This window comes from Accipiter gentilis, chromosome 14 (genome assembly GCF_929443795.1).
Source record: "Accipiter gentilis chromosome 14, bAccGen1.1, whole genome shotgun sequence".
NCBI classification, from domain to species: domain Eukaryota; kingdom Metazoa; phylum Chordata; class Aves; order Accipitriformes; family Accipitridae; genus Astur; species Astur gentilis.
Window position 1 is genome coordinate 18,845,981 of NC_064893.1, and position 27,500 is coordinate 18,873,480.

Genomic DNA, 27,500 nt, shown 5'->3' on the forward strand with positions numbered 1-27,500 from the left:
CTAGCTAGAATTTGCTGCTTTAAATCTTCATGTGAACATGGGCTACATGCTGCAGAACGCCACGCTTGCATCGCGAAAGCAAAATGGGCACAAGGCTTCCATCCAACTCAGATTTAATGGCAGAGAAGATAGATCCGCTTGTGGAGAAAAAATCCCAGTTGTTGATTTGTATTTTGTCTGGCGATGGAGGACAGTATTCCTCCTTCCTTCCTGCCAAAAGTGGTGGAAGTAAGATGTACTTTAAAGTAATTACAGGAGCTCATCCCAGAAATGGCTGCATTTCAAACTAAGCAGGAGATGCACAAGCGAGGAGTGGCTCCCTGATGAATGTTTAACCTGCCTTCAGACCTCAAGATGAAAAGATGCTCTCCAAAATACCCCGTCATTGTTTGCTTCCAATACCTGTCCAATTTGTCTCCCTTTTGCCTGCCTAACTTTGCTAGCACCTCCATGCTATGGCTGGCAAATCCAGGGCAGCATGGCCCCAGTGTGGCAGCTGCAGGCAGGAGCTGCCTTCCTACAAAGATGCTCAGCTTGATCCAGATTTTTTTTTTGTTGAACTGATGTCTCTCTGACTCCTCAGAAAAACTGGCTAACATTTGGCCTTGCCAACCCTGTACCCTCCTAAATACACAGCCTGGAAGTGTTCAGTATTCTGATTATCGGTAGAACAGCCACAATTATCCAAATAAAACTATTACTATATTGGGCCCTAGATCATAAATAGAACTTAATGGATTTTATTACATCCCAGGAAGCAAGAGCTACAGAAGGAAAAGTATTGCTAAGAGTGCATTGCTACTACCTATCAATTTCTCCTAAACACTCAGCACTTAAGAAATACCCAAAGAAACACACTGCTCCCACAGCATAACTATTTCAAACTCCCCTCTGAGCTCTTCCCTTTTAGCCAACTCACATGGTACGTTTTAGCAGCTGAAAATTAAAGGGTCACAATATTGAGCCTTCAGGTATCAAGTTCACAATGGAAACAGCAGCTGACACAGAAAGGGCGCCACTGAGCGCAGCGGTAATAATTCTGTTGCCTCGGAGCTGGAAGCAGCTCCCTAACACCAAGTTTGTTATTTAACTCAGCGAGAAATGAAAGAAAATGCCACAGCCGTGGATTTATTCCTTACACAGCCTCTTTCAAATCATACTCCAAAACCTGAGCCACACTAGCAGCAAGAGTCTTTTAACTCAGGCTGCAGCATCCTCTTTAATCCAAGTAACTCCCTTTCAAGTGCTGGTGAACGCAGCGATGGCAATGGCCTAAGTGAGGGCTGCTTGTCCTGCAAGCCCACGCAAGCCCTTCTGATGGAGCCCAACCTCCAGAAACCGTCAAGGGAGCCAAACACAACTAGATGCCTCGGATCAAACAGCAAGCAACGACAAATCTGGGATGTCCGACAGCCATCGACCTCACGGAGAAGGACAAGAACAAGGAGGGCTTCTGCAAGGCCACGGGAAGCCAGCCGGATATGCCTGCTTCCCGGGTGCCCCTCCTCACATCATCCAAGAAAAGCCATCTTGCCACCCCCGGGGACTCCCCACCTGGCCCCGCTCCATGGTGACAGCCCAGGCCTGCTGTTATCTCCCAAACAGATGCATTTATTCTCTTGAGAGCCTCCCACGTCTTATCTAGCTGGCAGTTTCCAAACGTTGATCACCAAGTCCAGCTAAAACCACTTTAAGCTCTTTTAGGCAACTATTCCTGAAAGCCTTTTGGCTGGGGAGCGAGGAAGGCCAAACAGCAGCCCCGTGGCAGGGCCCCCCCCCCCCTCGCTGTCCTGCCAGGATGGGTATGGAAAGCACCTCCCGCACCCCACTCCGGTGCCGCTGTAAACAGGACCTGGCACGGGAATGGATGTACAGTTTACAAAGATCCCTTGCTTCAAGCAAATTTGCCTCTCAACACATGGCCAAACTCTCACGCAATAAATTAACTATTTGGCAGCCACCGAACTAGCGCTGGAGCCAAACCAATTAGGGTTTAATGTGATCCCAATTTCCTATTTCTGAGACGGGGGTCGGGGAGGGAGGGAGAAAAAGGGGAAGAGGAGGGAGGGAGAGCGAAGTAAATCCCCTCCTGGTTTATAAATCCTTGCCAATCATCCCAGATAAACCTGTCACCCACAGCTCTAAATTTGTATTTGCACTCGCGTGCTCCAAAGGACGCTATGGGAAAAGGCACATTGGATGCAGCCAGCCTGACTCCCGACATGTGTTTTCCATACTTGGGAAATTCAATCATTTAAAAAATATTTACCAAGCTTTGTCTTTAATTAGAAAAACATGACGACGGATAAGGCGAGTTATTGTTTCTAAGCTAGAAATGTCAGAGATCCTAATGATGTCAGAAGATAAACCCCATTACCGACCCACATACCCGCTGCCAGGCCAGCAAATGTTTCGAAGGTTTTTTTCATCTCCCCTCAAAGTTCAGCGCTTTACAGTCACAATTCATCAGTGGCTTCTTGGCCCCCACCAAACCCCATCAGGGAGGAGGAGGAGGAGGGAAGACTCCTGCCTGCAGATCTGCTAGACGGGGTGTTTTAATGCAAAAGAGCTTGCACAGCGGGGGAGGAACATGGGAGCCATTCGACTTCTTTGTGTTTTAACATCCTGACTACAGTATCTCCCCTGCACATGCAATTACCTGCCATCACCTAAGATAAGCAAATTAATCTCATCCGCACCTGGAAAGGCTGCAAGCTGAGATACTCCACCCTTTAAAAAAGGTGTTAAATTAAGTTTCTGCTTAACCAAGACCCACCAAAATGTTTGCTCCCAAGAACGTAGCCACAAAATATTGTATCCTGCAATACTAACTTAAGGAAAGAAAGCTGACCATGCTTCCAAGCAGACAACCACGAGTGTCCGCCTAGCCAGGACCATGTGTGACCACACAGATGTACCCCACACGACAGCCCCTCTGAGATCTCTGTTTGTTCAAGCACGTCCAGCCAGATGCAAAGAGGATCCGCAGGCAGGATGCACAACAACTTAAAAGTATAAAGCAAATAGTTGTTGGCTACCAGACACAAAAGACAGCCGGGACGTAATGAGTTATTAGGCTAAGCATTTGTGTCCTCATCACTCCCGATAAGGCATCTGAAGAGTCTTTGCTGGCCAGGCGGGCGTCAGGGAGGGACCCTGGATCCCCAGCGCTGCCCAGCTACCATCTGCCACCAGCCCAGTCCCACCAGTGCCGGCGACTGCTCGACCCAAACATCCTTTGCCAGTCCCTTGCCAGACCAGCCTACTCCCACATACAACAACTACATACAGCCTCCCTGTTTCCTTTCCTTTAGGATTTTATACCTCCTTTTCCTCCTCCTGTTGCCTCCTGTCAGTAATGCATGACAAAATGCATACAAAAACCAGGTGAGAGCATCTCAGGTGATATATTTGGAGGAACTTGCTGCTACAGCAACTAGGTGCACGATTAGGAAGTGACAGACCAACTCCCAAGAGATCAAGAGCATTAAAAAATACAGGTATATTTGGTTCGGGGAGAAGCTGGTATTGATGCTAACAAACTGGTGTGTCTATTGAGTCCACTCACAGAAAAGCAGCAGTAATTCTGCAAGCATTCACTAAGTATTTGTCCAATTATTTTATGACACCCACAGAAAAAAATAGCTAATGCTACACTTTCCATTCAAAACCATACCTATAATGAGAGAATTCTGTAATATTTCAAAAAGCTTCAAAGTGTCACCTATGGACCCACAGTCAAGAGAACAGAATACCATTTATCTTCTGAAAATATACTTGCAACCCAAGGTCAAGGGCTATTACCAACTACTATCTTAAATACCAACATAAATCCACACTAGAGAAAATCCCTGCCTGAAAAGTCTGATCCTTTAAATTATACCAAGACTGCAAAGCACATCTTCAAGGAAAACATATGTGCAGATTTTGACCTCAAAGTCCAATTGCCAGATAAGTCACTATTAGAAGAACATGAAATGGAGTAAAGAACATTTTAGCTGAGCTCTAAAGTCAGGGTTGATGAACCTGGTGTGCGCAAACACAGCCAAAACGATGTCCATGACACCTTCACAGCTGAAACAAGCATGGGTGTGCACACACACGGGATGCAGCAGGGAGGGATGAGAAGGTGACAGGGACACAGGGGAAGTTTTCTGCCCCAGACACTGGCTGGACAAGTGCCTTCAGGAAGGTGCTTTTCAGTCTGGAAGAGTTCCAGGTAAATCGCCTGTCTGGGTGGAAGCACTGCCTCTGGGACTTTCTACATCAGAGAGGGAGAGACAGATTAATTTCTCGCCTTTGTGAGTTTTACAGCCACCTCCTTCTGAAGTCAAAGATTCGATTCCTGCCAGCAAAAGGGAAAACCGAGCAGTCCTCCCCGCACTCCAGTGGTTTATGGCAACATCTTGAGGTAACTGCAAAGCCTTGGCAGCTCAGGCTGATGGAAACTGTACTCAGCTCACTGTTCCACTCCAGTCCTGCTTTTAAGAGTCAACTAAGTGAGCTCTACCTGAAGTACATGCTCTTTTCTATCCTCAGAGAAGCTGCAAATCAAAAAACTCTTTTTCTTCTCTCTGACTTCTTTAAAAAGTCAGTTTATTTCACTCTCCTGAGCACTGGTGCAAGGGAAGAGTAACACCTTAAGCCTTTTATTTTACAGCATATGAAAATCAAGACTAAGTCCCTGAAAGATCCATTTTAATTTCTGCCCATTGGACATGTCCATGTAAGAAAAGCATGTCCATGAGAGTCAGTATGTGCCTTAAACTGATATGGAACATCCCAAAGTTTCAAAGCAGTCACACATTTCTTCTTTCTTTCTGGATCATTAGTTTCACACTGAGCACTGAACTACTTCTCTGTAATAAATACCCAAAGAAATCAAGCAACCTTCTGACATTGCCAGTAACTGTATTTATAAAACAGCAGAAATCATTGGGCTGATAACCAAGGCAATGCATATAATTTGTGCTTATAAAAATTATGAGTCTACAGCTGATTATTCACTTTCTTGAGACCAAAGATAAAATCCAACAGTGTTCTTGGGCAGGCACTAGGCCAGTGTTCTGCTTGTTCAATCACTGGCACTAACAGGACATTGTTACCTGCTCTATCTATAAAGCTGCCGAAGGCTGTAACATATATTTATGTGCTTACCCTTATAAAACAGCTGTCTAGCTCACCAGGGTTATCATTACCACTTCACCAATGGATGTTGAGCCACAGGTGTATTAAAGGTGCATAAGAAACAATGCTTTAGCTGCCGCTGAGTCATCCAAAGCATCCCAGCCTTGCTGTACCTGCTGGCATAAGGTCAGTGCAATCACTTCCTGACTCAGTTCTGTCAACAGGACCCAAATGAAAAGCCCTAATCTCAGACATGGTTTAATACTGCAAAACTAAGCGGCTACATACACATTTATACATTCCTGCCACGATCCAGAAAAACGAAGAACTTGCCAAAGGTTGCAGAAAATGTCACAGCTGAGACAGGAAGCGATTGCAGGGTTTCACATACCCACCCTGAAGCTATAGCTTTAGGCACAAGATCCCTGTCTCCCTTAGCTTCAGTTATTTTAAAGTAGGATTTCAAAGGCCTGTCTCTCCTCCCAGTGCTCAGTCTAAGAGAAACAGGGAATCTGAATCAGTTGCATAAACTGTCAAGCTGCACCATGAGCAGACACGCTGGGTGGGATGTGTTTCATCTAACTCCTCATTGCCAAAGCCTAAGCCAGCTATCCTGGACTCACCTTGCAGTCAATGAAAGAGCCCAGGCACCTCCAGCACGTAATTCATCTCATCCAGAGAGAGGTGTCCAAGAATGGTGAGATGAATCACCCCCAGAAGCACCTATTTCTCTGCTGCGACTGCAAAGGGAGCTTAGAGAACAGAGATCAGGCACAAAGGGATGACTTTTGGACAGCAAGGTTAAAGCAGATGATCTCACCCAAGCTCCTTCTGTGGGGCCTTTTCCTCAAGGCAGACAAATTGAAGACCCCTCCCTGGCAGTGAGGTTAGGAGCCTGTCCACCAGGTACCAGGGTTCTGCAAACCCACGTGGATGTTAACACGGCTTGCTCGCCACTCTGCCTTCCTCCTGCTGCAGCTGCCTTGGGCCACTGGCTGTTTCAAGTCCACATGCCTTGACAGACTAATACTAACTGCCTTAAGGGATAACAACCCCACTCCAAACATCTCCACACATTTCGCACTAAGCAGCACGATAAAGTATTCACTCACCCTCTGCAATTTCCATCAGCTGGTAATTCCTTCTCTGTATCAGGAATGCAGCTTTCAGGGTGGTTTCCACATTAGCGTCAGCATCTATCTTTACATTGCTTCCCTATGAGCAATCGCACTTCATTTTAAAATTCCCTCATTTCCTCTGAGCTTTGCGATATGCTTTTAACTGCTTTTCTCCCTTCACTGAACTCTGACTTATCAACTTGAAGCCATGATCCAGCCTGGACATTACATCCATTACCCATGGACATCACAGCTCTGTCAGGCACCTCGGTCCTCAGCCCAGGATGGCTCACAGTCCATTCCCAATCGTGGATAAACAAATGCTGTGCACGCAAGCACAGATGAGAAAAATGATCAGGAGGTTAATATGGTGAGAGACACAGGCTAACCATCTACCCTGCTCCTTGGCAGCAGCAACGTGCTTCTCTGCTCTTCTGCCGACCTCATCGCTTTCAGAAAGAGTACAACTCTTCTGGAAACAAACCTGTTTTGAGAAATTAATGAAAACGGCGCTCCAGTTATTCACCTTCCCAGCCCCAAGTAGCAGAGGATGCTGCAACAGACAGGCTTCACGTATGCAGGTGCGCGCCTGGGCACGTTACAGGTCTGGCTGCTACCGAACCCATCGGCCTGCTCCTGGGGTGACCCGGAGGGGGGCTGCAGACAGCAGCCCTGCTGCTGCCCGCCCTGCCCTGCGCCGGCGAGGGGTCACGAAACCCCATCCAGCCTGGAAATTAAAAATAAACCCAGCGGGCCAGCCCATGGGACTGCTGATGGGCTGGTTTTGCAGGTCGGGGTCCCCAAAGCCGCTCCCGGCCAGGCTGCCCGACACTTTGTGGGCAATGAACAGCATGCTGAGAAATACACACGAACCAAAGGCATATGCATTTTTATACATAAACGTACGCATCTGGAAGAGCCGAGCAGGGCGCAGCACCCCTCCCTGCACCCCCCGGACGGGCAGGGCAGGGCAGGCCCGGGGTTGGGGGGGGGGGGGGGGCGCGGCAGAGCCCGGCCCTGGGGGGAGAGCTGAGCCCGGCGGCGAGGCCGGCACCAGCGCTGCCCCCCGCTCCCCCCGCGCCGCCCCTCGGAGGCCCAGCCAGGCCAAGGCGTCCCCGCCGCCGCCGCCCGGCCCCGGCCCCGCTAGGCCCTTCGCCCCCGTCCGAGCGGCGCCGAGCGGGTCGGCGCCTCCCCCCCACGCCGCGGCTCTTACACTGGCAGCCGCCCGGGATCCCCACCATCGCCCGGCTCCTCGGCGCCTCCTCCCGCTCCCCGCCGCGGCCCCACCGGCCCGGCCCGGCCCGGCCCTTCGCCGTGACGCTAAGGGGCGCGGCCTTCCAGGCCCGCCCCGGCAAGGCGGCGGGAGGGCGGGCATGTTGCCGGTTAGCGGAGCGGGAAGACCCTGTTGGATCCGAGGCGACGCTTTCTGTGTGAATTCAGTTGTGAATTTTAGGCGAATTGTGGCTTACGGCCTCCCCAAAACCATCTCTCCTTCATCCCCCCTCTGCGCTGAGGCCTCCCCACTAACCAAGGGGTGTTACAATACCTGAGGCCCCGATGCTGGGCTGCGGACAATGCGCCGGGGCCTCAGGTATTGTAACCAAAGTGTCTGAGCTGCCTCCTGGCACTTGCCACAGTCCAACCGCAGCCCCATGCCTCGAAGGAGAGGTTTGGATTAGGTGGCCAGGTTGACCTGGAGAGACGTCGGATCCCGGAGATGATGTTTGAAGAGTTGTAGGAGATGTGGGATGAAGAATCGTGGAGTGGTTTGGGTTGGAAGGGACTTTTGGGGATCATCTAGTCTAAGTCCAGGGACATCTTGCGCTAGATGAGGTTGCTCAAAGGTTCATCCAACCTTCATGCCCCAATGATGGGGCATCCACAACTCCTCTGGGAGTTGGTGTCTGGGCAACCACTGTCTCACCACCTTCATCGTAAAAACTGGGCAACCGGTGTCTCACCACCTTCATTGTAAAAACTTTCTTCCTTATATCTAGTCTAAACTTTCTTTCTCTTTAAAACCACTGCCCCTTTTTCTGTCACTACAAGCCTTGATAAAAAGTCTCTCTCCATCTTTCTTATAAGCCCTTAATCGATTGGAAGGCTGCAATAAGGAAGAATGGGGCTCTTCCCAAGGGACTGCTAACTCCGTGGTCCTTATTCTGTGGAAAGGGGGGGATCTGAAAAGCCTTGCTTCAAGCTGTCATGGTTAGGTGTGACTTTGTTGGCCAGGGACTTTTGTGTGTCAGGAGATCTCCCATGGGCTGCTGCCTTTCCACAAATGCTGCAGGAAGTCTGGCCACAGGAAAACACATTTAGATTTACAAGGCAAAAACCCCAGAAGTTAACTCAAATGGCCACGTCAGAGCTGAGATGTGTTTTGACTCTGACAAAGTTCAAAGCCTGAGTGCCATTTACCTCTGGTAGGTACCTCAAAGCCCAGAAATGCCAGAGTTTGTGATCACGAGAGCTTCACCGAGAGCCTGAAGTCCTGCCTGGAGTTTGTTGAGGCTGCAACCCCATGCTGAAGTCCGACTGGCATCTGAGAACTAAGCACAACCCTGCTCCCATCCTGGAGGGATTTGCCATGATAGGTGTTCTCTAGGGAAACTGCATGGTCACAACAAACCGGGTTTGAACTCCTCCAGTTCTGGGCTGGTGGTTGCTGGCCAGCAGCCTGTTGAAAGCCCAGCTACGGGTGAGCTGCAGTGCAGCGTGGCTTGGCAGTAGTTAGCTCAAGATGCTCAGGGAGCCACGGGCTCGTTTTGAGTTTGCTGGCCGGGAACAGGCATCTCTTGGGCCCAGATGTCTCATGATGGAGCAGATCCAAATCTGCACTAAAATGACAGGAGCATCCATCTAGTCCCATAGTCCTTGTTTTAACTTTGTGGCCTTGCCTCCTCCCTTTGCAAGCCACCAGCACTTTCCTGGACCAGCCTGTCTGCCAGAGCCTGCATCCCCCACGCGGCTCTTATCTCCTGCTGCGCTGGCTGCAGCTTGGCTCTGGCCTGTGTTTACCACCACTTCATTTCAGTGTCATCTACAGCCTCGCTGTGGCCAAATTTGCACTGGTGAAGCAGAAGGGGCTGTTGTGTGGGGCACTGATAAGGGCTTTGTTTTAATTAAGCTGGTCTCCAAAGCCTGTGAAGCCCCTAGAAGAGCAGCAGGCTGGGCTCCATCAGAGGTTTCACCAGTGTGATGGGAGCAGCTCCCCAAGCCACCTGGCCACACTCCTGAGCCACAGCCTGGCATCTCCCTGAGGCTCACCCATGCTGGAGCCCTCCCTGTGCCTGAGCATGGAGGAGGAGATGGGAACTGCTGTGCTGATGGCGTGGAGCTGTTGCTGCCCTGCTCCGTGTCCTGTCTCTCCCGGGCACCACGACCTTAAGGGGATGTGCCCTGGTGCAAAGTGTCACTGCTCAGAACGGAGAGGAGGCAAGGAGGGCTGGGACCACAAAGCAGAGTGCTGAGATGTGCTGGGGAAAGCTTCATCTTCCTTTCTGTTCAACAGCTTTGGTGTTGTCCAAGGTAAAGCCATGGTGGGCACAGAGCAGCTCCATTACAGGGTCTGCATTGCTGCTTTGTTTCTAAAGATGAAACAGCTGCAGAGGGAAACTCCAAAGAGGAGAGGATTGTGCTAAATAACACTCATTACACCTGCAGAATACCAGGACACGGTACATACAGGGCTTGATCTTGCAGACCTCAATGCCAATGAAAGACGTAGGAGCTCAGGACAGCACCTTTGGGAACGTTTCCATAATTATATGCAACTTCCCCACAGAAGCAAGCTCATGTTTTAAATGTGGCTATCCTGCTGCTTGTTCAGCAAGTGTCTTCTACAGAGATGGAGAGGTGTGAGCAGGGAATGGGCTCTCCGTGCTCTTTCTCAGGAGATCTGAGATGAGTGGTGCCAGCATTGTGGGCAAGACCTGGGGCATGGGCATGGTCCTCTAGGGAGGATGAGTTCTGGATCCTGATGGTCTACGAGCAGGGGGACCATATCACAGAGACACACACTGCTGTAGCATGCCCTGTGGGGACCATCCCTTCCCCACCTCCAGCTCCCCCAATTTTAAGCCATACAGGTTGCTGAGCTTGTCTTGTGCTCTCTGGAGCTGGGGTAGAGGTTGGGAAACATCAAGAGCCATCAAAGGGGTCAGTTGCAATTTTTGCTCTGCTCGTACATTGGTACACAGAGCAGGGTTTATTTGCTCTAAGAGAAAAAAACCCACCCAGCCTTTATGAGTATGGATTTGTGTTCTGTGTCCAACCGAGCAACACCTGTTCACTTAGCTGATGTGTCTATATGTCCTTGAAATAGGCTTGTGCATTAGAGAAGAAGCTCTACGGGCACATGGACTTCATTTGGAATCCTTCTCTTTTTATCATTTAAACGTGATGTATTCAGGACAAGAAAAAAGAAGACTTCTCAGCCCAGTGCAGTATGCAGGCACACACATCCTAGAGAGGTAGATATGTGTGTCTAAATATATACGTATATCACACCCAACTGAACATCCACAGTTTTGCAAACAGCATTTTTAGGACTATAAATACACAGCCACTATGTATGTTATATATCTATGGGCAGTAAAACATAAAACCCCTTAAAATATTCATACATGCACTCCACAAGCCAAGAAATTCTCCCATCATCTTTAACTCATTTAATTGCATATCAGACAAACAGTCAAGTCATGGATTGTGTTTTTCCATGGTGTACTTCTCTATTTGGTGCATGGGGGAGTGGTGCTTGCAGTATCAGCAGGTATTTGGCACCTGCTCTGCTTATTTGCTGGCATCCCACACCACAGCTTGTGCCATGCTGACCGAGCTGTGCATTTTTCAGTTCTGTTTGCTGTCCTGACACATCCTCACCCATACCCGAGCACTGATGTAAAGCACCCTTCTGGTTTGTTCCTCTTTCACTTACTGTGCTCCTTCGAGCTTCTGCTCCAGCTCCTGCAAAAATTCTACCAAAGGAAACTTCCTTCATTGCATGGTCTTGAGTCCCCCTCTGAATAAAGCCTGTCCACCAACATAACAAAAGTGGCTGCAGGTGGGAAGCTCAGTCTCTGGGAGCAGGACTTTGCAACCTTGCTCCTGTTCTTCCAAAGTGTGGGGTTGTTTGAGTCCCCACCTCAAGGGAGGCCCTGTACAGCAGGATATGGAGCAAGGTGGGTCACCAGCAGATCTGAGGTGCTTAATTATCTCTACTGGACTTTGTCCCTGCAGCTGGCAAGGTTTCTGTGGACCCACGTTTAAAGGAGGGAGTGGGATGCTGAGTTAGAGAGCTCCCAGGTTGGGGGAGGTCTCAGCTGACGGCCATGCCCCTGGGCTGGAACAAGCTCTCTCGGGCAAAGACACATGCCCATTCTTGCTCCCCACAGCTCAACTCCTTCAGCCTTGTCCTGCCTCTTCCTCACCCCCTTGCTGCCTCCTTCCAGGTCCCACACCACCAGTTCAGTCCTCCCATTTCCTCTACTGGGGAGGCAAACCTGCTGGCAAGGATTAACGGGTCTGATCAAAGAACAGCAAACACAAGAGCAAGAGGGAACTTTATTTGGAAATCTGTCATCTCGCAGATGTATGTAGCTCTAAAAATGCTGAAGAAAGAGTAATTACTGTCATAAAAATGAGTGGGAAATGAGATAAAGGGTTTATCTCATGGGACAGGTCATGGCAGAGTAACCTGCCTGATTCCTTCCCTGGGAACTGGTTTCCAAAACAAGGCAAAATGGAAAGTTTAGTACAAGCGTCATTAACAATGGGTGAGAACTGAGTGAAAGGAGAGCAAGGCAGATGGTGCCAGAAGGGGAGGTCTGGAGCTTGGTGGAGTTTCCCAGGGTCAGTCCTGGTGTCTGGTCAGTGTTTCTCCTGGCATGATGTGAGTGCACAAAGGCAGGTCAGCACTGCGCAGAGAGGCAGGCATGCCCGATGGGAGGAGGATGGGGTCTCATCGAGCAAGAACCACTGGAGGAGAGGAGGGGTGGGATGAGACCTGTTCACCAAGTGGGAGGCAGAGTGTGCAGCGTCTGGGGACGTTAGTTATCATGCAGGTCTCTTTCTTCAAACATGAATGTTTGAACCTGACAGTGTCTAGCCCAACTTAGAAACTGTAATCCTGTCCCTGAACTCATCTCAGATCTTCCTCGTTTGTATATTCAAGCTGATGGGTGCCTGCTGCAGCCATAAGGATGGTGATACTGTCTTGAATACCATATTTGTTTTCCAAAGGCCATCTGGCTGCATTTCTTTATTCTTTGAGAAAGCAGTGACGCTGGCAGTTCTGCATTACCCCAAAAATGCCCTGGGCTGGGAGAGTAAACGACTGGAAGAGCAGAAAAGAGATGCGTGAGCATTCAGTAGTCAGGGCTGTGTATCAGGGATGTGCATCACTTTGTGAGATCTCTCAGGTCTTCACTGAGACGAAGAAACTTGCTGTTCAGGATCTCAGGAGACAGCGGGCAGGTCCTCTCCCATGTCATTTGCTCCTCCAGGTCACCGGCTGACCGGGCACCCACACACTTCTGCAGCTCAGGGTTTCAGCTGTGGGTTTCCCACCTGGGGCATGCAAACCATGATAGCCTCTGCAGGGATGGTGCTCACTCTGCCAGGGTCCACAGACCTGCTCCCTGTATGCAGTGAGAGAGCTCTGTGCCAGGCAGGATCAGGCCAAGATGATGCAAAGCCAACGAGTCAAAGGCAAGTTGTCAGACCCTGCCCTGGCTCTGTTGCACAGCAAGAGCTGAGGCAAGCGCAGCCCTTGCACTGGTTTGGACTTGTCAGAGGATGATACTTTCCAGGTTGTCTTGCTTTTGGCTTCTGCCAGGCTTTTGAGGGCAGACACGCCACTCAGCCTCAGGGATGCCAGAGCCGCAGTGTGCTTCAGTGTCATTCAGGGACCTGCAGCCACAAAACTGCTCAAACTTTTAACTTTGCAGTCTCAAACCACCCCCTTTTCTCACTTCAGAGCAGCACTCAGCTAAGCCCAAGCCTAGCCACGCAGGCTGCCTGCCATCTGGCACAAGCAGGACCAAGTAGAATTAAATAAATGTTAAATACACACTAATACCATGTGACAACTAGCAAGAGGCAATGACTTCAAGCTTGAAGAGTCTGGATATGTAAACAGCATCCTGAAATTAATATTTACCTTTTAAAACAAACAGATATTTGGGGTGTTTCATAGTCTTTCTGCCTAGCAGATGCCAAGAACAACAGCTTGGTACTGCAGGGAATTGGCTTGACAGCTCAGGGGACAGTAAACTCCCCACTAGTCTCCAGACTGCGAGGTCAGAGCTGGTCCCTCTCTTTTCAAGCAGATAAATTCACACAAACCAGATTAATCTTTGCTTAGGGGCTGCGACCTCTAATGAGGAGCAGGAGTTGCCCCAATGTCACAGCCAGAGAGCAGGGATTTGAGTGGCAGATGGGCTGGAGGATGAAGGGTTTGGGGATGCTCAGAGCAGACCCTTGTCCAGAGGGGCTCTGGGGAGGCAGAAGGGTTGTCCTGTGATGGGAAACGTTGCTTGGGTGGCAGCATCGCCACCAGCATGACCACTGTGCTCCATTTTGAGCTAGACCTGCACCTGTGGGGTAAATTCCATAATTTCTCTAAGGGGTGATAGTTTTGGAAATAACAGCTAAAACCCCCGTCAGAGCAAAGCCGGGCTCGGGGATGGGGCTCACTGCACACCCTTGGAGTGCCCCTGTTTCTGCTGCTCCTCCATGAAAAGATTTCATGGCCATCCCCATCTTCATGTGAGCACACAGCACTTTTCTGGGGTTTGCTAGCATGTTTTCCTGCAATGGGACATGTGTGCCCAACACAGACAGAAAGCAAAAGTCAGCTGCCACCCTGGAGGTCTTAGGGATCTCAGTAAATAGTGGATGAGTGGAGGCAGGCGTAGGAGCCCAATTTCAGTTTTAATAGGATATTTTTTGCAGACATCTGAAGCAGAAGGAACTTTAGGTGCACCTTACAGCTCGCCACTTCTGCCATCACCCACTGTTTGACTTTATTTCACCCCTCTGCTCCTAACGCACCTCCTCAGCTTCATCCCTGGCGCTGTGCTTTTCATCCTCTTCCTCCCAGCTGGGGACGACTCATCTCTGTTGGCTGTGGTGCTCATCCTCTCCTGCATCCCGTGTCTGGCTGTGGGTGCACTCATCCCACACGGCAGCTCGCCAAGGGTTTCGGGCTGGTGTGGCTGTGCAGGGGACATGCTCACAGCCACCACGTGCCCGTCCTGGTGCTCAGCTGGCTCCTACCTTGGATTTTCAAGTCCCCCCAGCAGATTCTTGGTACGTTTTTCAACATTCCTTGGAGGGGGAGAGATGGGCACAGGGAGCCAGCGGGGCCAGGGATGCGTCAGGGCTTGGACCAGAGCTGGGGATCACAAATCCCCCCTCTAGGGCACCCTGATCCCACAAGCATCGCACCCCGCATGAGGGGACATGGGACTGCCACCTGCTACTCACCCGCCGTGCAGCTGCCGGCTTGGGATGACAAACTGACACCCGCTTTTGGAGGTCGTTACCTGCCAGGCACGGCAAAGTAAACCCATTAATGCCGGCAGCGCGTGGGTGGGAGCCAGGGCGCGCTGGGGCTGGGAGGATGTGGGCAGGCTCTATTACCCCTGTAAATGAAAAACCAACAACGATGCCAGCACGGCTGTGAGCAGGGCCCCTCTGTGGGTGGGGGTGGGGGGGTGTCAGGGGGCAGGATGGGGACCGATTAAACAGATGACACCCCAAAAGTGATGTCAAGCCAAGCTGGGCACACCAAACTGCATGGATGCTTGGGCGCCATTGAAGGGCTGCACCCAGTCTGGGGTGCTTAGTGTTTCCAGAGTGCCTGTGCTGGAAAAAATAGTGTGTTTGAGTAAAGATTCATGTTGAATACCTCTTTCTTTTGAAATCTAAACCTTGTTGCATTTAAACTGCTGACAAGGTATGTCAGGGCTTGCAGTTACGGTGATTTAAAATGTGATAGCGAGCGGTAAGCAATGCATCTGCAATGCCAAAGTCAAACGGGGAACCTGCTGCTCATTGCAGGGGACTGGGCCTGGGTGAGGTGACAAACAAGCTTTGACACCGATTGCCTCATCAGGAAGGGCTATTAGGCTATTTTCTGACTTCGCTTCCTTCAATTAGTTCAGTTCGCTGATGAGGTCAGCCAAAGTTGAGCTGGGGGAAGCAGGGGAGTTTTCCTATCGAGTGACAACTTTAGGCTAAAGCTGGGAGGATGCTATTGGGTTGCCCGGAGGTCTGCGGAGACGTGGGGACGGGGACACGACAGCGGGGTCTGGGGGATGTCATGAGCCCTCCTGCTTCCTGGGCCAGGTCCAGCTCTGGAGGGGGTGTCCAAAACAAGCCCGTGTCTTTTGTCAGCACTGCATCTCAGTGTCCCCTTACTAATTAAAACCAAGTGGTTATGACGTTTGGTGCATGGTAATCGAATGCCAATTTTCCCTAAATAGTCATTGATATAAATAAGACAAACCCTGAATCTCTGCTATTAAAATGAATGAGTTACTTGCATTTTTCTATGAAAGCCTAGAAGCCGAGGCTCCGAATAAGCAGACTCAAATAATCCTCTCCAAACTGGAAAAAAAGAAATACTGGAGTTTTGAGGAGGAGTCCTGCCCTGGTATAAACAGGCATGTTTTCCAAGCTGGGAACAGGAGTCAGTCTTTCTTCAGGGAAATAACCACAGAGCTTGGTTAGGGGTGATAGCTTAGAGCAAGTTTTCCTGCCAGCTGATTTTGATCACGGACTTTAACCGTTCTGCCCTGCTCGTTTCCAGCTTGACAATGGGTTTTGTCTGAGGATTTGTATGCCCAGGTGTTTCTAAGAAATCTTTATATAATACATAAGAATAATATAAAAGAAGTATTTATATAAGAATATATATAAAGCATACAAATATAAATATATATAAAATATAAGTATATATGATATTTATGTAAGAATTATATAAGAAATATTTAATTATATAATATACAGCAAGGTAGGAGCATTTCCCGGCCATGGAGATGCCCTGCAGAGGGGCTCAGAGGGGCATGTCGGCTTGTGGATGCTCTGCCCGGTGCTTGGCATGTGCTATGGCCCCAGCTCCAGTCCTGACCTCCTTCCTGCAGAGCTTGCTTTCCTAGAAAGTTCTCCCTGCTGCTGGCTGACCAGTCCTGGGGCACCCACTGCTCCCCAGTCCCGACACCAGAGATGCCATCAGCCTGAAGCCAAGGAGGGAGAAAACCCAGCAATGCCGGGACTCCTTCCATCCCTGCGCAGGGGCTGCCGAGCCCAAAAAAAGACCTGCCAGAGCGACCAGCTGTGTTGGGTTCTCAGGCGTGCGTGTGTGTGAATGTGAAACGACACAAGGGTGTGTTCCTCCTACCCTGCCGCATCGCCTGGCTCTGCCTGGCCACTGCTGCCAGCTCTTGGTGGGTCCCCCCAGCAAAGGGGCTCTGGGTGTCGATCAGAGGATGCTTAATCTGATATGGCTATGGCTTTTTTTTTTAACAAGTTGGTAGGGGGGAAAGAGTTCCAGGAGCGCTAGGGAATTAAAAATAGGCATAACATCTAAGCCTTGAATGCAGCCTTCTCTCCCAGCCATCTCCTGCCCTGGTCCCCCTGGGCTGGGGCTCGATGCCCTCGGCTGCCAGGCGATGTGGCACAGGGTGGCTTCCATTGGAGCAGAAGGGAAATTTCAGCTGGGCAATGCCCTGTGTTAATTTAGGTAGAATTTCATTTTGGAAAAGACAAGGGAACACTCATGTGACGTTTTCATTCCAAACTCAGGCTTCATTTTATGTGATAAGCCATAGAGCTGGAGATCAGCAGAAATTGAAGTAATGAATTTCACTGTTACCAACTTTAAAAAAAAAAAATCCATTAAATGGCAAATTCTGAAATGTCATGACTTTTCCGACTGTTCAGCACAAAAACCAATCTGGAAGTATCAGAATCCGAGCCCCCATCAGTCCTGCAAGCCTGGATGGCTCCCGAGGCTGTGGCGGATCCCCGGCCGGATCCCTGTTTGCTTTGGCTTTCTTAGAGAGGCACCCAGCTGCACATCGTGTTTTTTGCATGGGGACATCAGCCTGGCCAGCATCTCTGAGTGGCATCTGGGGGTCTGCCCAAAGTACCAGGAGGGCAAGGGGGTTTTCTGGCAGTTTTGCTCACGGCTGGACCACTCGCCCCGGTCCCCAATGCATTACCTGCCCCAGGATCGCGCCTCTCCCAGCCAGAGCCGGACCAACCGGCAGCACAGGGTGCCCTGGGACCAGCCAGCTCAAATGGGGAGTGGTGGGTAGCGCAAAGCCCATATCAGCAATGATTTCCTGACAAACAGTGCGGCTCATTGTCTGTTCTCATTTATAAACTGCTCCACACCAGCCATCTGATATCCATTATTACAATTACAAACAACCCACAGTAACTCTCCAGCTGGTCAGCTCCATCCTAACAGCACTGCAGCCATTCAAGGATGCCATATGGTACCAGAGTTTCCAAAGCAGCATTGTCAATCAGCCTTATTAATTTCTGAGTTCATGTCTTTTCCTTTTAGGGATTTTTTTTTTTCTTTCTATATAAGACAGAGACACTTCTCTGGCCTTAATTTGGAATATGCAGCTTGACAGAATAATTGAAACATCTACATCTACAAGGCAGCTGGCAGGGAAAGGAAGAGCCTGAACTCCATGAGCAGCCCCCCGAGTAATGGTGCTCATGCAAGACCTCCAAGTGTCTCTTACCATATATACCACAGTGCGTGCCACGAGAATATTAAAAACCCATTAGATCCAGAGTGCCGGACATGGCTGGCTTTTTTACTGCAGATGGAGGGTTGCTAATGGCCATTTCCCTTCGATCTCTTAGTCTCCTTTGAGCTATATTTATTTTTTTCCCAACATTTTGGAGCCTCTGGGTGGTATTATTGGAGACGGTTGCAGATGCTGAGATGCTGCCGGCTCTGCCCATGCCCGTCCTGTGGCAAGCGGGTGCCCGGGTACGTCCCCAGGTGCTGCCCGACCAGGTCTGCACTGCTGCCATCGTGAGAACCCTCCTTTTGGGGTGATTCATGGGGAAGAGCCACTTTTGTGCTGGGCTGCTTCCACGTGGCACTGTTGCAGCTGGCTGTGTTGGGTATCTGTTGCTGCGTCATTGCAGCTAGCAGTAAGGCCAAGGGTTGTGTCTAGCACGGGTGCAGGCACTGGATGCAGCCACTTTCAACCCTGCAAACACATCAGGTTGTAGTGACCAAGCATTGCATCTTCTACATTCACAGCAGCCGGCTGCAGGGACTGGTGGGGTTTATTTTTTGCTTTGCTTTTTGTATTTTAAAGCAAAACCAGTAATCACCAAGGGACAGTTTCTTTTCTTGGCTCGAGGGGGCTGGATTTTGTGGTTCTGAAATGCTTTGCCCCAGCTAAAGCTCAGCACCCAAGCTCCAGCAGGAGTTTCCTTCCCTGGGGGTGGGATAGAGGTGATGGGGGGAGCAGAGAAGGGGACCATTCAGGATGAACCACCAGCAGCATGGCACCCTCAAAGTGTGCTTTCACATTTGATCTCTCCCCAGTCGACCATGTGGTGTTTACATCCGAGAGCAAAAGCTGCCTGTCAGGCCACGGGTGCCTCTGGCAGCATCCCCAAAAGCGCTGGGCTGTGGACACCTGTGCCTGGAGGGCTGGGAGAGCTGCTTGGTGCATGATTTTGCTCCCAGCTTCAATACATGGCCAGGGAAATAGAAAGCAGGCTGAGTAGAGAGAGGAACATGCAGGAGCTCTGTGCACCATGGCGGGTGAGAGTGGCATGTTTCAGGGGCTGTGCATTATGCAGATTGCATGGGATTATGTAAAACCTCTTTGTTCACCCTCCCTGTCGAGGGGAAAGAGCTCTGCAGGGCTGGGACAGTTGTGGGGGGGCATCTGCAGTCACACAGATGGTGACACCGGGGCTCCAGCCACCGGAGGAGGACCTCCCCTGCCTGCCTGTTCCACAGTCCCTATGGGCATTTCCCACATTGCTTTTAGCTCTTTGGAGGCACGTCCCCGCCTTGGGGAGCCCAGCAAGGATCCAGCACCAAGCTACAGCTTAGCCCAGCTCTGCCAGGGGCTTTGCTGACCCCAGAGCTGTGGCCAATGTCCACCTCTGGAGGGAAGCACTGTGAATATGTCAGCCATCTTGAATAGCATCTCTTCAATGATGGCTGTTTGCCAGTGAGCAATATTCACTACTGCAGTTGCCTATACCCACGAAAAGTGCAGTTTATGGTGCTCCTACCCATGCTTGCTCCTTGACATGGGCTGGGAGCCCCTTTCACACGGTTATTCCTTACTGCCATCATTTTTGTCTTACCCAGTGGATATGCTTTGCAGGGTACATTGAACTGGGTGGAGTCTTTGATTTATTTAAGATAAAAAAAGACCATCTTTTGTTGCTGTTTCACACTTGTTTGGCTCCCAGCGCTGAGCGCTGGTCCCCACCTGGGACTTTGCAGCTGTGGTTTGGTGCCCAGCTCACACACCCATGGGGATGCTGCAGGGCATGGGTGCTCTCCTGGTAGGTGGGGGTGCCTTGTGTCCCCATGGATGAGTTCCTGTCCTGAGTTGAGTGCCGTGTATGACCTGATCTCACCTGATGTAGCTCATGGCAGTGGTGCTGCTATGTTGGGGCAGCAGCCTGGAGCCTTCCCTGGTACCTGTGGGCCACATGGACTGGGCTTATGTCACTGCTGAATTTTCATCTGGCTTTCCCCTATCCCTCTGGCCCTCTCCAGTGTGCAGATGAAGAAGGGGCCCTGGCGCTGTTTGGTATGGACATCCAGCTGATGCTCAGTCTCCTGCTGCTTTGCTGCTGCTCTGAGTTTAGCACTGGTATTGTCCCTGCTTTGTGCTGCATTCACACCAGGACTATGCAATGTTCCATCCTTTGAGTCCCTGCTCCCCTCCTCGGCTGGGTGTCTGGGGCTTTCCAGGAGGGCTGGAGGGCCAGGGTTCGGTGCAGTCCCCAGCAGTGATGGGAAGGAGCCCTTCCTTCTCCCAAGCCCACCACCACGTAGCACTGTCCCCCCATGCTGCCCGCAGCCCCCAGCAAAGCTCTTCCACTCACAGTCTCTCCCCACAGGGTGCGGAGACCTCCCTTTGCCCTCTGGTTACACCTTTTCCTTTGAGTTTCTGAATTTGTGACATTCTGCTTGATTTTCCCATGTCTTTCCCGCTCTGGCTCTCAGTGAACCACCCCACACGTTCTGCAGGAGGCTGCTTGCTTGCTCTGCACCTCTCTTGCTGTGGCCACAGGGCTGTTTGAGCCTCCATGGAGCAGCCCCTGTGCCTCTCCCTCTTGCTAATCTGGCACAAATGAGTTTGCCGTTCAAGATGCGATAGTGCCGTGAGTCAGGCATTTTGCAGAGCCTGGCGTTGTGCAGCTCTATTGTTTCCCCAGATTCTCGATGACACTTGTTCAAAGGAGCCCTCATGGCCACAACATTTCTCGTGGGTTGGGAATGCATTGGGAGAGTCTCCGGGATCTCACGTGGGTCCCTCCAGCCCACTGCCACAGAGCCAGATGCTGCAGGGCCATGTGGTGCCCTTTGACTGTCCCGCAGCAGAAAGCCACTGCTCTTGGGTTTGTTTTCCTTTTTCCCCTGCCCTGATGCAATTTTGCAGTTATCCCATCGCACCCTGAAGAGCGTCCAGTTGCTAAACCCGTCCTCTTTCATGTCTCTGCCCAGCGCCAAGGCTCTGGGATCTGCACCATTGCTGTTGCTTTTGCTTGAGGCTTGTTGTGGTTTTTTTTCCCCACAATTTTTTTTTTGTGGGATTTTGCTGTTTTCTCAGCATTCTTCAATTATGATTTCACATACCTCCTGGAGCTGACTCACTGCTGACACCATCTTCTCTGCATATCGGAGGGGAAGCCAAGCCAACATGACTTTCTGATCTTATTCCTTCCTCTGCCTACACGGTTCCTTCTTCTCCAGTCCTTCCTGACAAGCATGGTTGCCCATGTGCCACCGCTTCCTTGGGGACACCTCACCATGAGCATGGTGCACCTTGCTTCATGCAACATGTGGCCATCGTGCTCTGGGTGAATCTTGGCATCACCCATGGCCATCTCTGCTGATGCTCTCAGGGCTCGGAGCACAGGCTGGGCAGGTGAAGCCTCTGCGTTAGCACTTCTCCTGACACTGCCATTGCGATTTATGCCAAGATCAACAGAGAAGAGAATATTTCCCTTTTTCTCCCCAAGTCCTTGAGGGTGTTGGAGGAAAAAAAGTCCACTGTACCAGCTGCTCTGCCCCGGGGACTGCTGCCTGGAACTGCCTGCACCAGGGAAGGTGAGCGAAGTGGGCAAGCACCCATGCAACACCCTCAGTGTCCCATCACATGATGCCGAGGTCGATCAGCATTTGCTCCAGATTCTGGCCCGCACCAGCTTTCCAAGAAACCTTGGAGCAGGAGAAAACCACAAACCCAACCTTAGTTTTTCATTTGCAGCTGGACTGAAGCCAGATTTTGCAGCAGGACATTTTTTGGTGAAAATGGAGCTGCTGTCTTCTGGCCAGCACCCGTTGAATGGCTCCTGCCCAGCCTCCACCATGGGACAGTAGAGCTGGGGCCAGGAGGGGAGAGCCAAGGGGCAACAGCCTGCTGCCTGGTGGGTTTTGGTGCCGAGCCCGCTCCCTGCTGAGTCCCCAGTGAGGTGCCGCCAGAGGGGACCGGCTGCCTCTCTTGCGGGCTGCGATTGCAACTTTTCTTTGAAAACTCTCCAGTGCTTTGTTCTCCCCCTGATACAATCCATTTGGAGCAAATGCAGTCTCAGAGCATCTTGCCAAGCCCGCAAGCTTTGGGGAGGCTGCTGCGAAGCATTAGCGGCAGATAAGGCCTCCTCGGGGGTGGACGTCTGGCAAGGGAGGCGGCAGTGGCGGAGTCTCGCCTCTTCTTGTCCCTGGCCTGGGGACACCGCTGACCGGGCAGAGGAGCCTGCTGGGGGATGCCAGCCTCCGCCTCGGCTCCTTTTCCCAATGGGCTCTGGGGCCTGACCCTGCACACTGCTGCTCCTTGCATCCCATTGCTGGTGGACCCCTGCCTGCCTGCCGGGCACACCAGGGTGCCCCAGCATCCCTCCAGCTCCCTGGGGAGCTTGGTGCCAGACTGAGCAAGGGGCAAGGGCACGTGGCTTGGTGGCAGCAGGGTTGGGATGGAGTCCCTGTGCTGGGGTCCTGGTCCTGAGCCCCAGCACTGTGGGAGTCAAAGCTGGACTCACCCCACCTGCGGCCACAGGAGTGCAGGAACTTTTGAAGCCCCTGGAGGCAAATTCCCCTCCTGCCTTGTCCTGCCTGGCCCCTGTCCAGGCGTCGCTCCTGACACCCTTCTCCTGCGCCTTCCAAGGGGTGAGCCAACCAGGTCTGCCCGCCTGACATCCCTGCTGGGTGCAGTGTGGTTGCTGCAAGCCCTGGCACTCCTCCCCTCTGCTGCCCCCCGCTCCTCCAGCCCCTGTGGCTCCGAGACTCTGCATTTCTGGATGCAGTGCCAATAAGCAGCATTTATGTGCTGCATTTGTCTTGTGCAGCGTTTGCACAGAGCGCTTACACCATGCAGCAGTGACATGCAGCATTTACATGCAACATTTGCAAGCAACGTTTACATGCAGTATTTTTGCCATGATGTTAGGAGGGGAGAAGAGAGGAGAGACTTCCAGCTCCGCTCTGTGCATGGATTAGCCCACAGGCAGGCAGCGTTAGAGGAGCAGGCAAGGGATGCCCATGCCTGCGAGGTGCTGGCTGGGCGATGGGTGAGTGGTGGGCTAAGCCGGGGATGCAGGCTGTCCCCAGCCCAATGGCCCTGTAGGGACCCGGGGCTCTCGGTGACAGTTGATGGGGGGGGGAGGCTGGGGGGGGTGGGAGCAGAGCAGGGCGCAGCAGGGGAGGTTAATGCCGTTATAAGCCGGGGCAGGGGGTCTCCAACAGACGAGGCCTCACCGGCCAGATGGGGAGACTCGTCTGCCGCTCGCCAGGGCCACAAAGGAGGGTCCCCTGGTAGCAGCTGGTCCCAAGGAAGAGGTTAAGGAGACACGTGTCGGGGCAAAGCCCAAGGGTGGCAGACGCGGCCCCGGCCTTTGTCGGGGGTCATCTCCCATCTGACGGGGAGCAGGTGGGGTGGGAGCTGCCCGCGCCCGGGGCCGGAGGGGAGGCAGGATGGCTCCATCATGGCCCTGCTGGGCAGTGGCTGGCTGTGGGGGCACAGCATCGCCTGTGAGAGCTATTCAGCACCATGCTGCCTTTGTTGCTCTTCCAGATAATGATTTTTTTTTTCCTCTTTACTTTTTTCCCCCCAAAATGAATGGGAATGGCCCCATGGCAGAAGCCCTGGATGCCACAGCTCAGAGCAGGGGACAAAGCAGGGGACAACAAGAGGGTTAGCGGCTCAGGAACAGGGGCAGGGCCCAGCCAAGGATCCTCCCGGTCTATCTCGGAGGAGCCCGACGGGGACCAGGACGGACGTCTGTCCTGCCTACTCATTTCTGGTACCATTGGGCAAACCCCAGGCAATGATTCATCCCTGGGGCTGGGACTGGCAGAGCTGCAGCCCCATGGATATTGCTGGCCCCAGGACCCACAATGGGTGGTGCACAGTGGGTGCCAGGATCCGGCCAGGGGTCAGAGCTCACCCCCCGGCACAGCTCTGCACCCCTCACCCAGCTCAGGCCCCTGCTGCCCTCTCTGCTCGCTGGCGGCACGGGGCTAATTTCAATTATCTTCTCCAGGCCATATGAATTCTATTAATATCAAAGTAATGAGGTAATTACTGTGATTCGGAGGAACAACTGGGGAATTGCTTGGGTTAGGATTTCACCAGCCGAGAGGGTAAATTAAAACCTCTCATTGGAAGGGAGCAAAGGGCTGTATCAGAGGTGAGTGGGGGCCAGCCCAGGGCAGTGGGTGATGTTCAGGGTGTCCTTCCTCTGGGTGCCACTGCTGCTGTCCCTGGGTCCCCTCTCATGCTGGTGGGTCCCTTTGGAGATGTTGTAGGTGGGATGGGGATCCCACAGCAGGGGTGATGCCCCCCATCCCCTTGCTGCAGCCCCTCCAGCCCCTGCACAAGCCCCCTCAGGGCTCGTGCCTGGAGCATCCACCCTGGAATGAAGATGGATCTCCCTGCTCAGTCTTCCCCGAGCCATGTGGGTTCAAGCTGCTGCCCTGATGTTTGGTTTAGGGACCCATCAAAAGTGGCACTGACATGGCAGTGTGCATCCCATGGCAACAGCAGCCTGGGACTCTGTGCTGTGGTGGGTCCCCTTGAGGCACATGGGGTCCAACAGCCTGGGGAAGGACAAGGAGTGCTCATAGACCCTGCCTGGCCCCTGAAGCTGAGGAGCTGGGGCTTTTCCAGGTCCCTGACCATCAAAAAGCTGACTGGCAAAGCTCCCAGCGCCGATCCCCCAGGGAGCCCTGAGCTCACTTGAGGGACCTGGGCCAGGGACCTGAAAAGACCATTGAGGAGGGGGAAATAGCAGCGGCCACGTATATATGTATACATCCTCGTATAAAACAAACTCCAGATACTTGTCAGGCTGACAAAAGAGCTTTGCACAGGGCGGTGGATGAGGCCTGCAGAAACGATGCCCGCAAATGAAGAGAAGCGGCCCCTTCTGCATCCTCCCCGGCTGCAGCGTGCTTGAGGACGCAAGCAGAGCCTGGCCCCAGCTGCAGAGGGGTCCTAGCCGGGAACAGGGGACAGTGCTGGGCACAGGGAGGGCAGGAGGCTTAGCCGGGGGAGCGTGCGTGCATCTAGAGGGTAAAAATAGCTCTTGCTGTGGAGCAAGAGTGCCACGGCTGCCTGCCAAGCAGGGAGGGAGCATGAGGTGCCTCCCAGGTCCTTATGAAAGGGATTTGGTAAGGAAGGCAAGGGTGGGTTTTGGGGCCATGGTACTGAGCAGAAAGCCAGGGCATGCTGGGGGACTCTGCTGGCCATCACCCCAAAAAAATCTGGGCTGGGGCAGTGAGAAGAGGTGAAAATCCCTCTCCAGTGCTCCCCTAGCCCAGATAAGGAAGGAATTTTTTTCGCAATGAGGGTGGTGAGACATGGGACCAGGTTGTCCAGAGAAGCTGTGGAAGAAGACATCAAAGGTCAGGTTGGATGGGGCTTTGAGCAACCTGATCTAGTGGAAGATGTCCCTGCCCATGGCAGGGGGTTGGACTGGATGGTCTTTGAAGGTCCCTTCCAACCCAAACCACTCTGTGACTTTATGACAACCAACAGGCTGAGCAGGCAGTGGCTGGCCCGGGGGAAGCGTGCCCCCTGTCCCCCGTGGGTGCTGGCCTGGGGCTCTGGGGCACAAAGCCATGCCTGGTGAGATGAGCCAGATGGAGCAATGTCCTCCATTTCTCTCATCAGTGCCACCAGTTTTGCAGCAGCCATGGCCCCACTCACTCCCCCCAGGCTGGAAGGGGGCTCAGGGCACATGCTACAATTTGTGAGCTGAGCGTGGGGGTTCTCAGCTGGCTGCAAAGCACTACCTGCGCTCCTCCGGGTCCCCGAAGGGGTTTGCCCACCAGCAGGCAGCACCCAGCCAGATGGGTGGGTTTGGCCAGAATGTGCCCCAGCGCTCAGGGTAGGGGGGCTGCGGCCACCCCCCAGCCAACGACAGGCCCTGGCTGGCTGCAGAGTGGCTCTTTGCTGGCATCTGCTGTCAGCTCAAAATCCTGCAGCTGCCTTTTTGCACGGAGCGGTATTGAAATCCGGACCGGAGCTGTTCCTCACCCCACTCGTGGGAAGGAGGAAAGGTCCCTGGGAGGATGGGTCTATCATCCGCCCGCAGCATCCGCAAGGCCAGCAGAGCCCTGCAGGGACGTGGGCCATGCAGGGAAGGTGAACCCCCAGTAGAAGGATGCACTGAACTCAAAAACCTGATGCTGAAGGTGGGCTTTCTAGCCAGACCCGTGGGAACATCCCTGTGGGCTCATAAATGGCCTTTTCTTGGGACACAAGGGTCTTCCCATCCCTCCTGCACCTCTGCACTGTGCTTGGGACAGGAGGCTCTTCCTGCAGCATCCCCTGAGTCAGGGAATGAAATAACATCCATCGAGGTCTCCTGCTCCAGACAACCTTGGTGTTGTCATGTTGAGCCATCAGAGAGAAACAACAGCAAAGGAAAGAAGTGACATTTATCAAAGCTCTAGTTGTTGAGTTAAAAAAAGCCCAGGGGAGCTGTGAGTGCCGGGGGAGCTGGCATTTTCCACGGGCATCCCAGTGTGATGGAGGAGCCAGGAGGGGACAGGGCTTTCACCCATGCTTTGCTGGGGTGCATCAGTGTTTGCGTGGGCACACAGGCACCGGGAGGGGTGCACAGGGGTCCCTGTCTGCAGCGCTGCATCCAGAAGCCCTCTCTATGCATGGGACTCTGTTTGTCAGGAAGGAGAGTTTTGCTTGCAAGCGTGTTTGTCCGTCTGTCTGTCTGTCTGTCGCCCTCCTGAACTCATGGCCTACCCCAGGATTTTAGCAAACCCCCTAGCAAACACCTGGGATGCAACTAAAGCTGCACTGGAGCAGCTGGGAAGCAGGGGAGGGGTTGATATCACTAAATAAAGCACCTGGACATCAAATGCCCCAGCAGGCAGCATTGTCTGGGTATGTGCTGCCCAGAGGGAAGATGCTGCCCGTGCCCACAGGAGAGTCCGCATCACTAGTGTTGGCCAGCAGACAACATCTCCAAGCCCCCGTGCATCACCCATGGAGCCAGGAAACATGGCAGCAATGTGCCCAGCACTCCTTGCAGGCTTGGTTTGAGCTATGACCTGCCTGCCCTTGCTCCATGCCTCAGTTTCCCCATGAGATCTGGCTCTGGTGCCACAGATACTGCAGCCACAATGCCGGGGACATACAGAATCATGGGTGGTATCTCCAGCGGTGTATCCCACCAACTCTGCAGTCCAAGAGATGCCTCTTCCCCAGTGCCCGGCAGGGAGGAAACAGCATTTTCATTTGCAAGCTGGAAATTAACCAAAACACTGGGGTGTTTGCCCTGTTCCACACCGAAGAGGCCAGTGGGGTGAATCAGCCCAACTGAAACTGAAAGCATGATGGTAGATTTTACAATCTGCTGTTCATGTGCTGACTTTTATGATCAATTTATGTCTGTTAAATTACCCTAGGGGCTGACTGAGGTCCTTGCCACTGATGTCACTTGGTCTTAGAGCATCTGAGAGCCAGAAGCTGCAGCAGGCAGTGAATATGGGGTTTT

At 52.3% G+C, this 27,500-nt stretch overlaps 1 protein-coding gene across 2 annotated transcripts in view; it reads right to left on the bottom strand.

Moving 5' to 3' along the window:
- Positions 1–7,548, bottom strand: part of CBFA2T2 (CBFA2/RUNX1 partner transcriptional co-repressor 2) — a 65,485-nt gene extending 57,937 nt beyond the window's left edge. Inside the window, exon 1 of one of the 2 annotated variants that reach the window (XM_049817561.1) lies at positions 7,484–7,548. Coding sequence is in view for 1 of the 2 variants with exons in the window: in XM_049817560.1 (XP_049673517.1) it covers positions 7,459–7,486 (28 nt within the window). In the remaining variant the exon portion in view is untranslated. Of the gene's footprint in view, positions 1–7,458 lie in introns of both variants that reach the window. The other variant, XM_049817560.1, reaches the window with a different exon arrangement.
- Between the last annotated feature and the right edge of the window lie 19,952 nt (positions 7,549–27,500).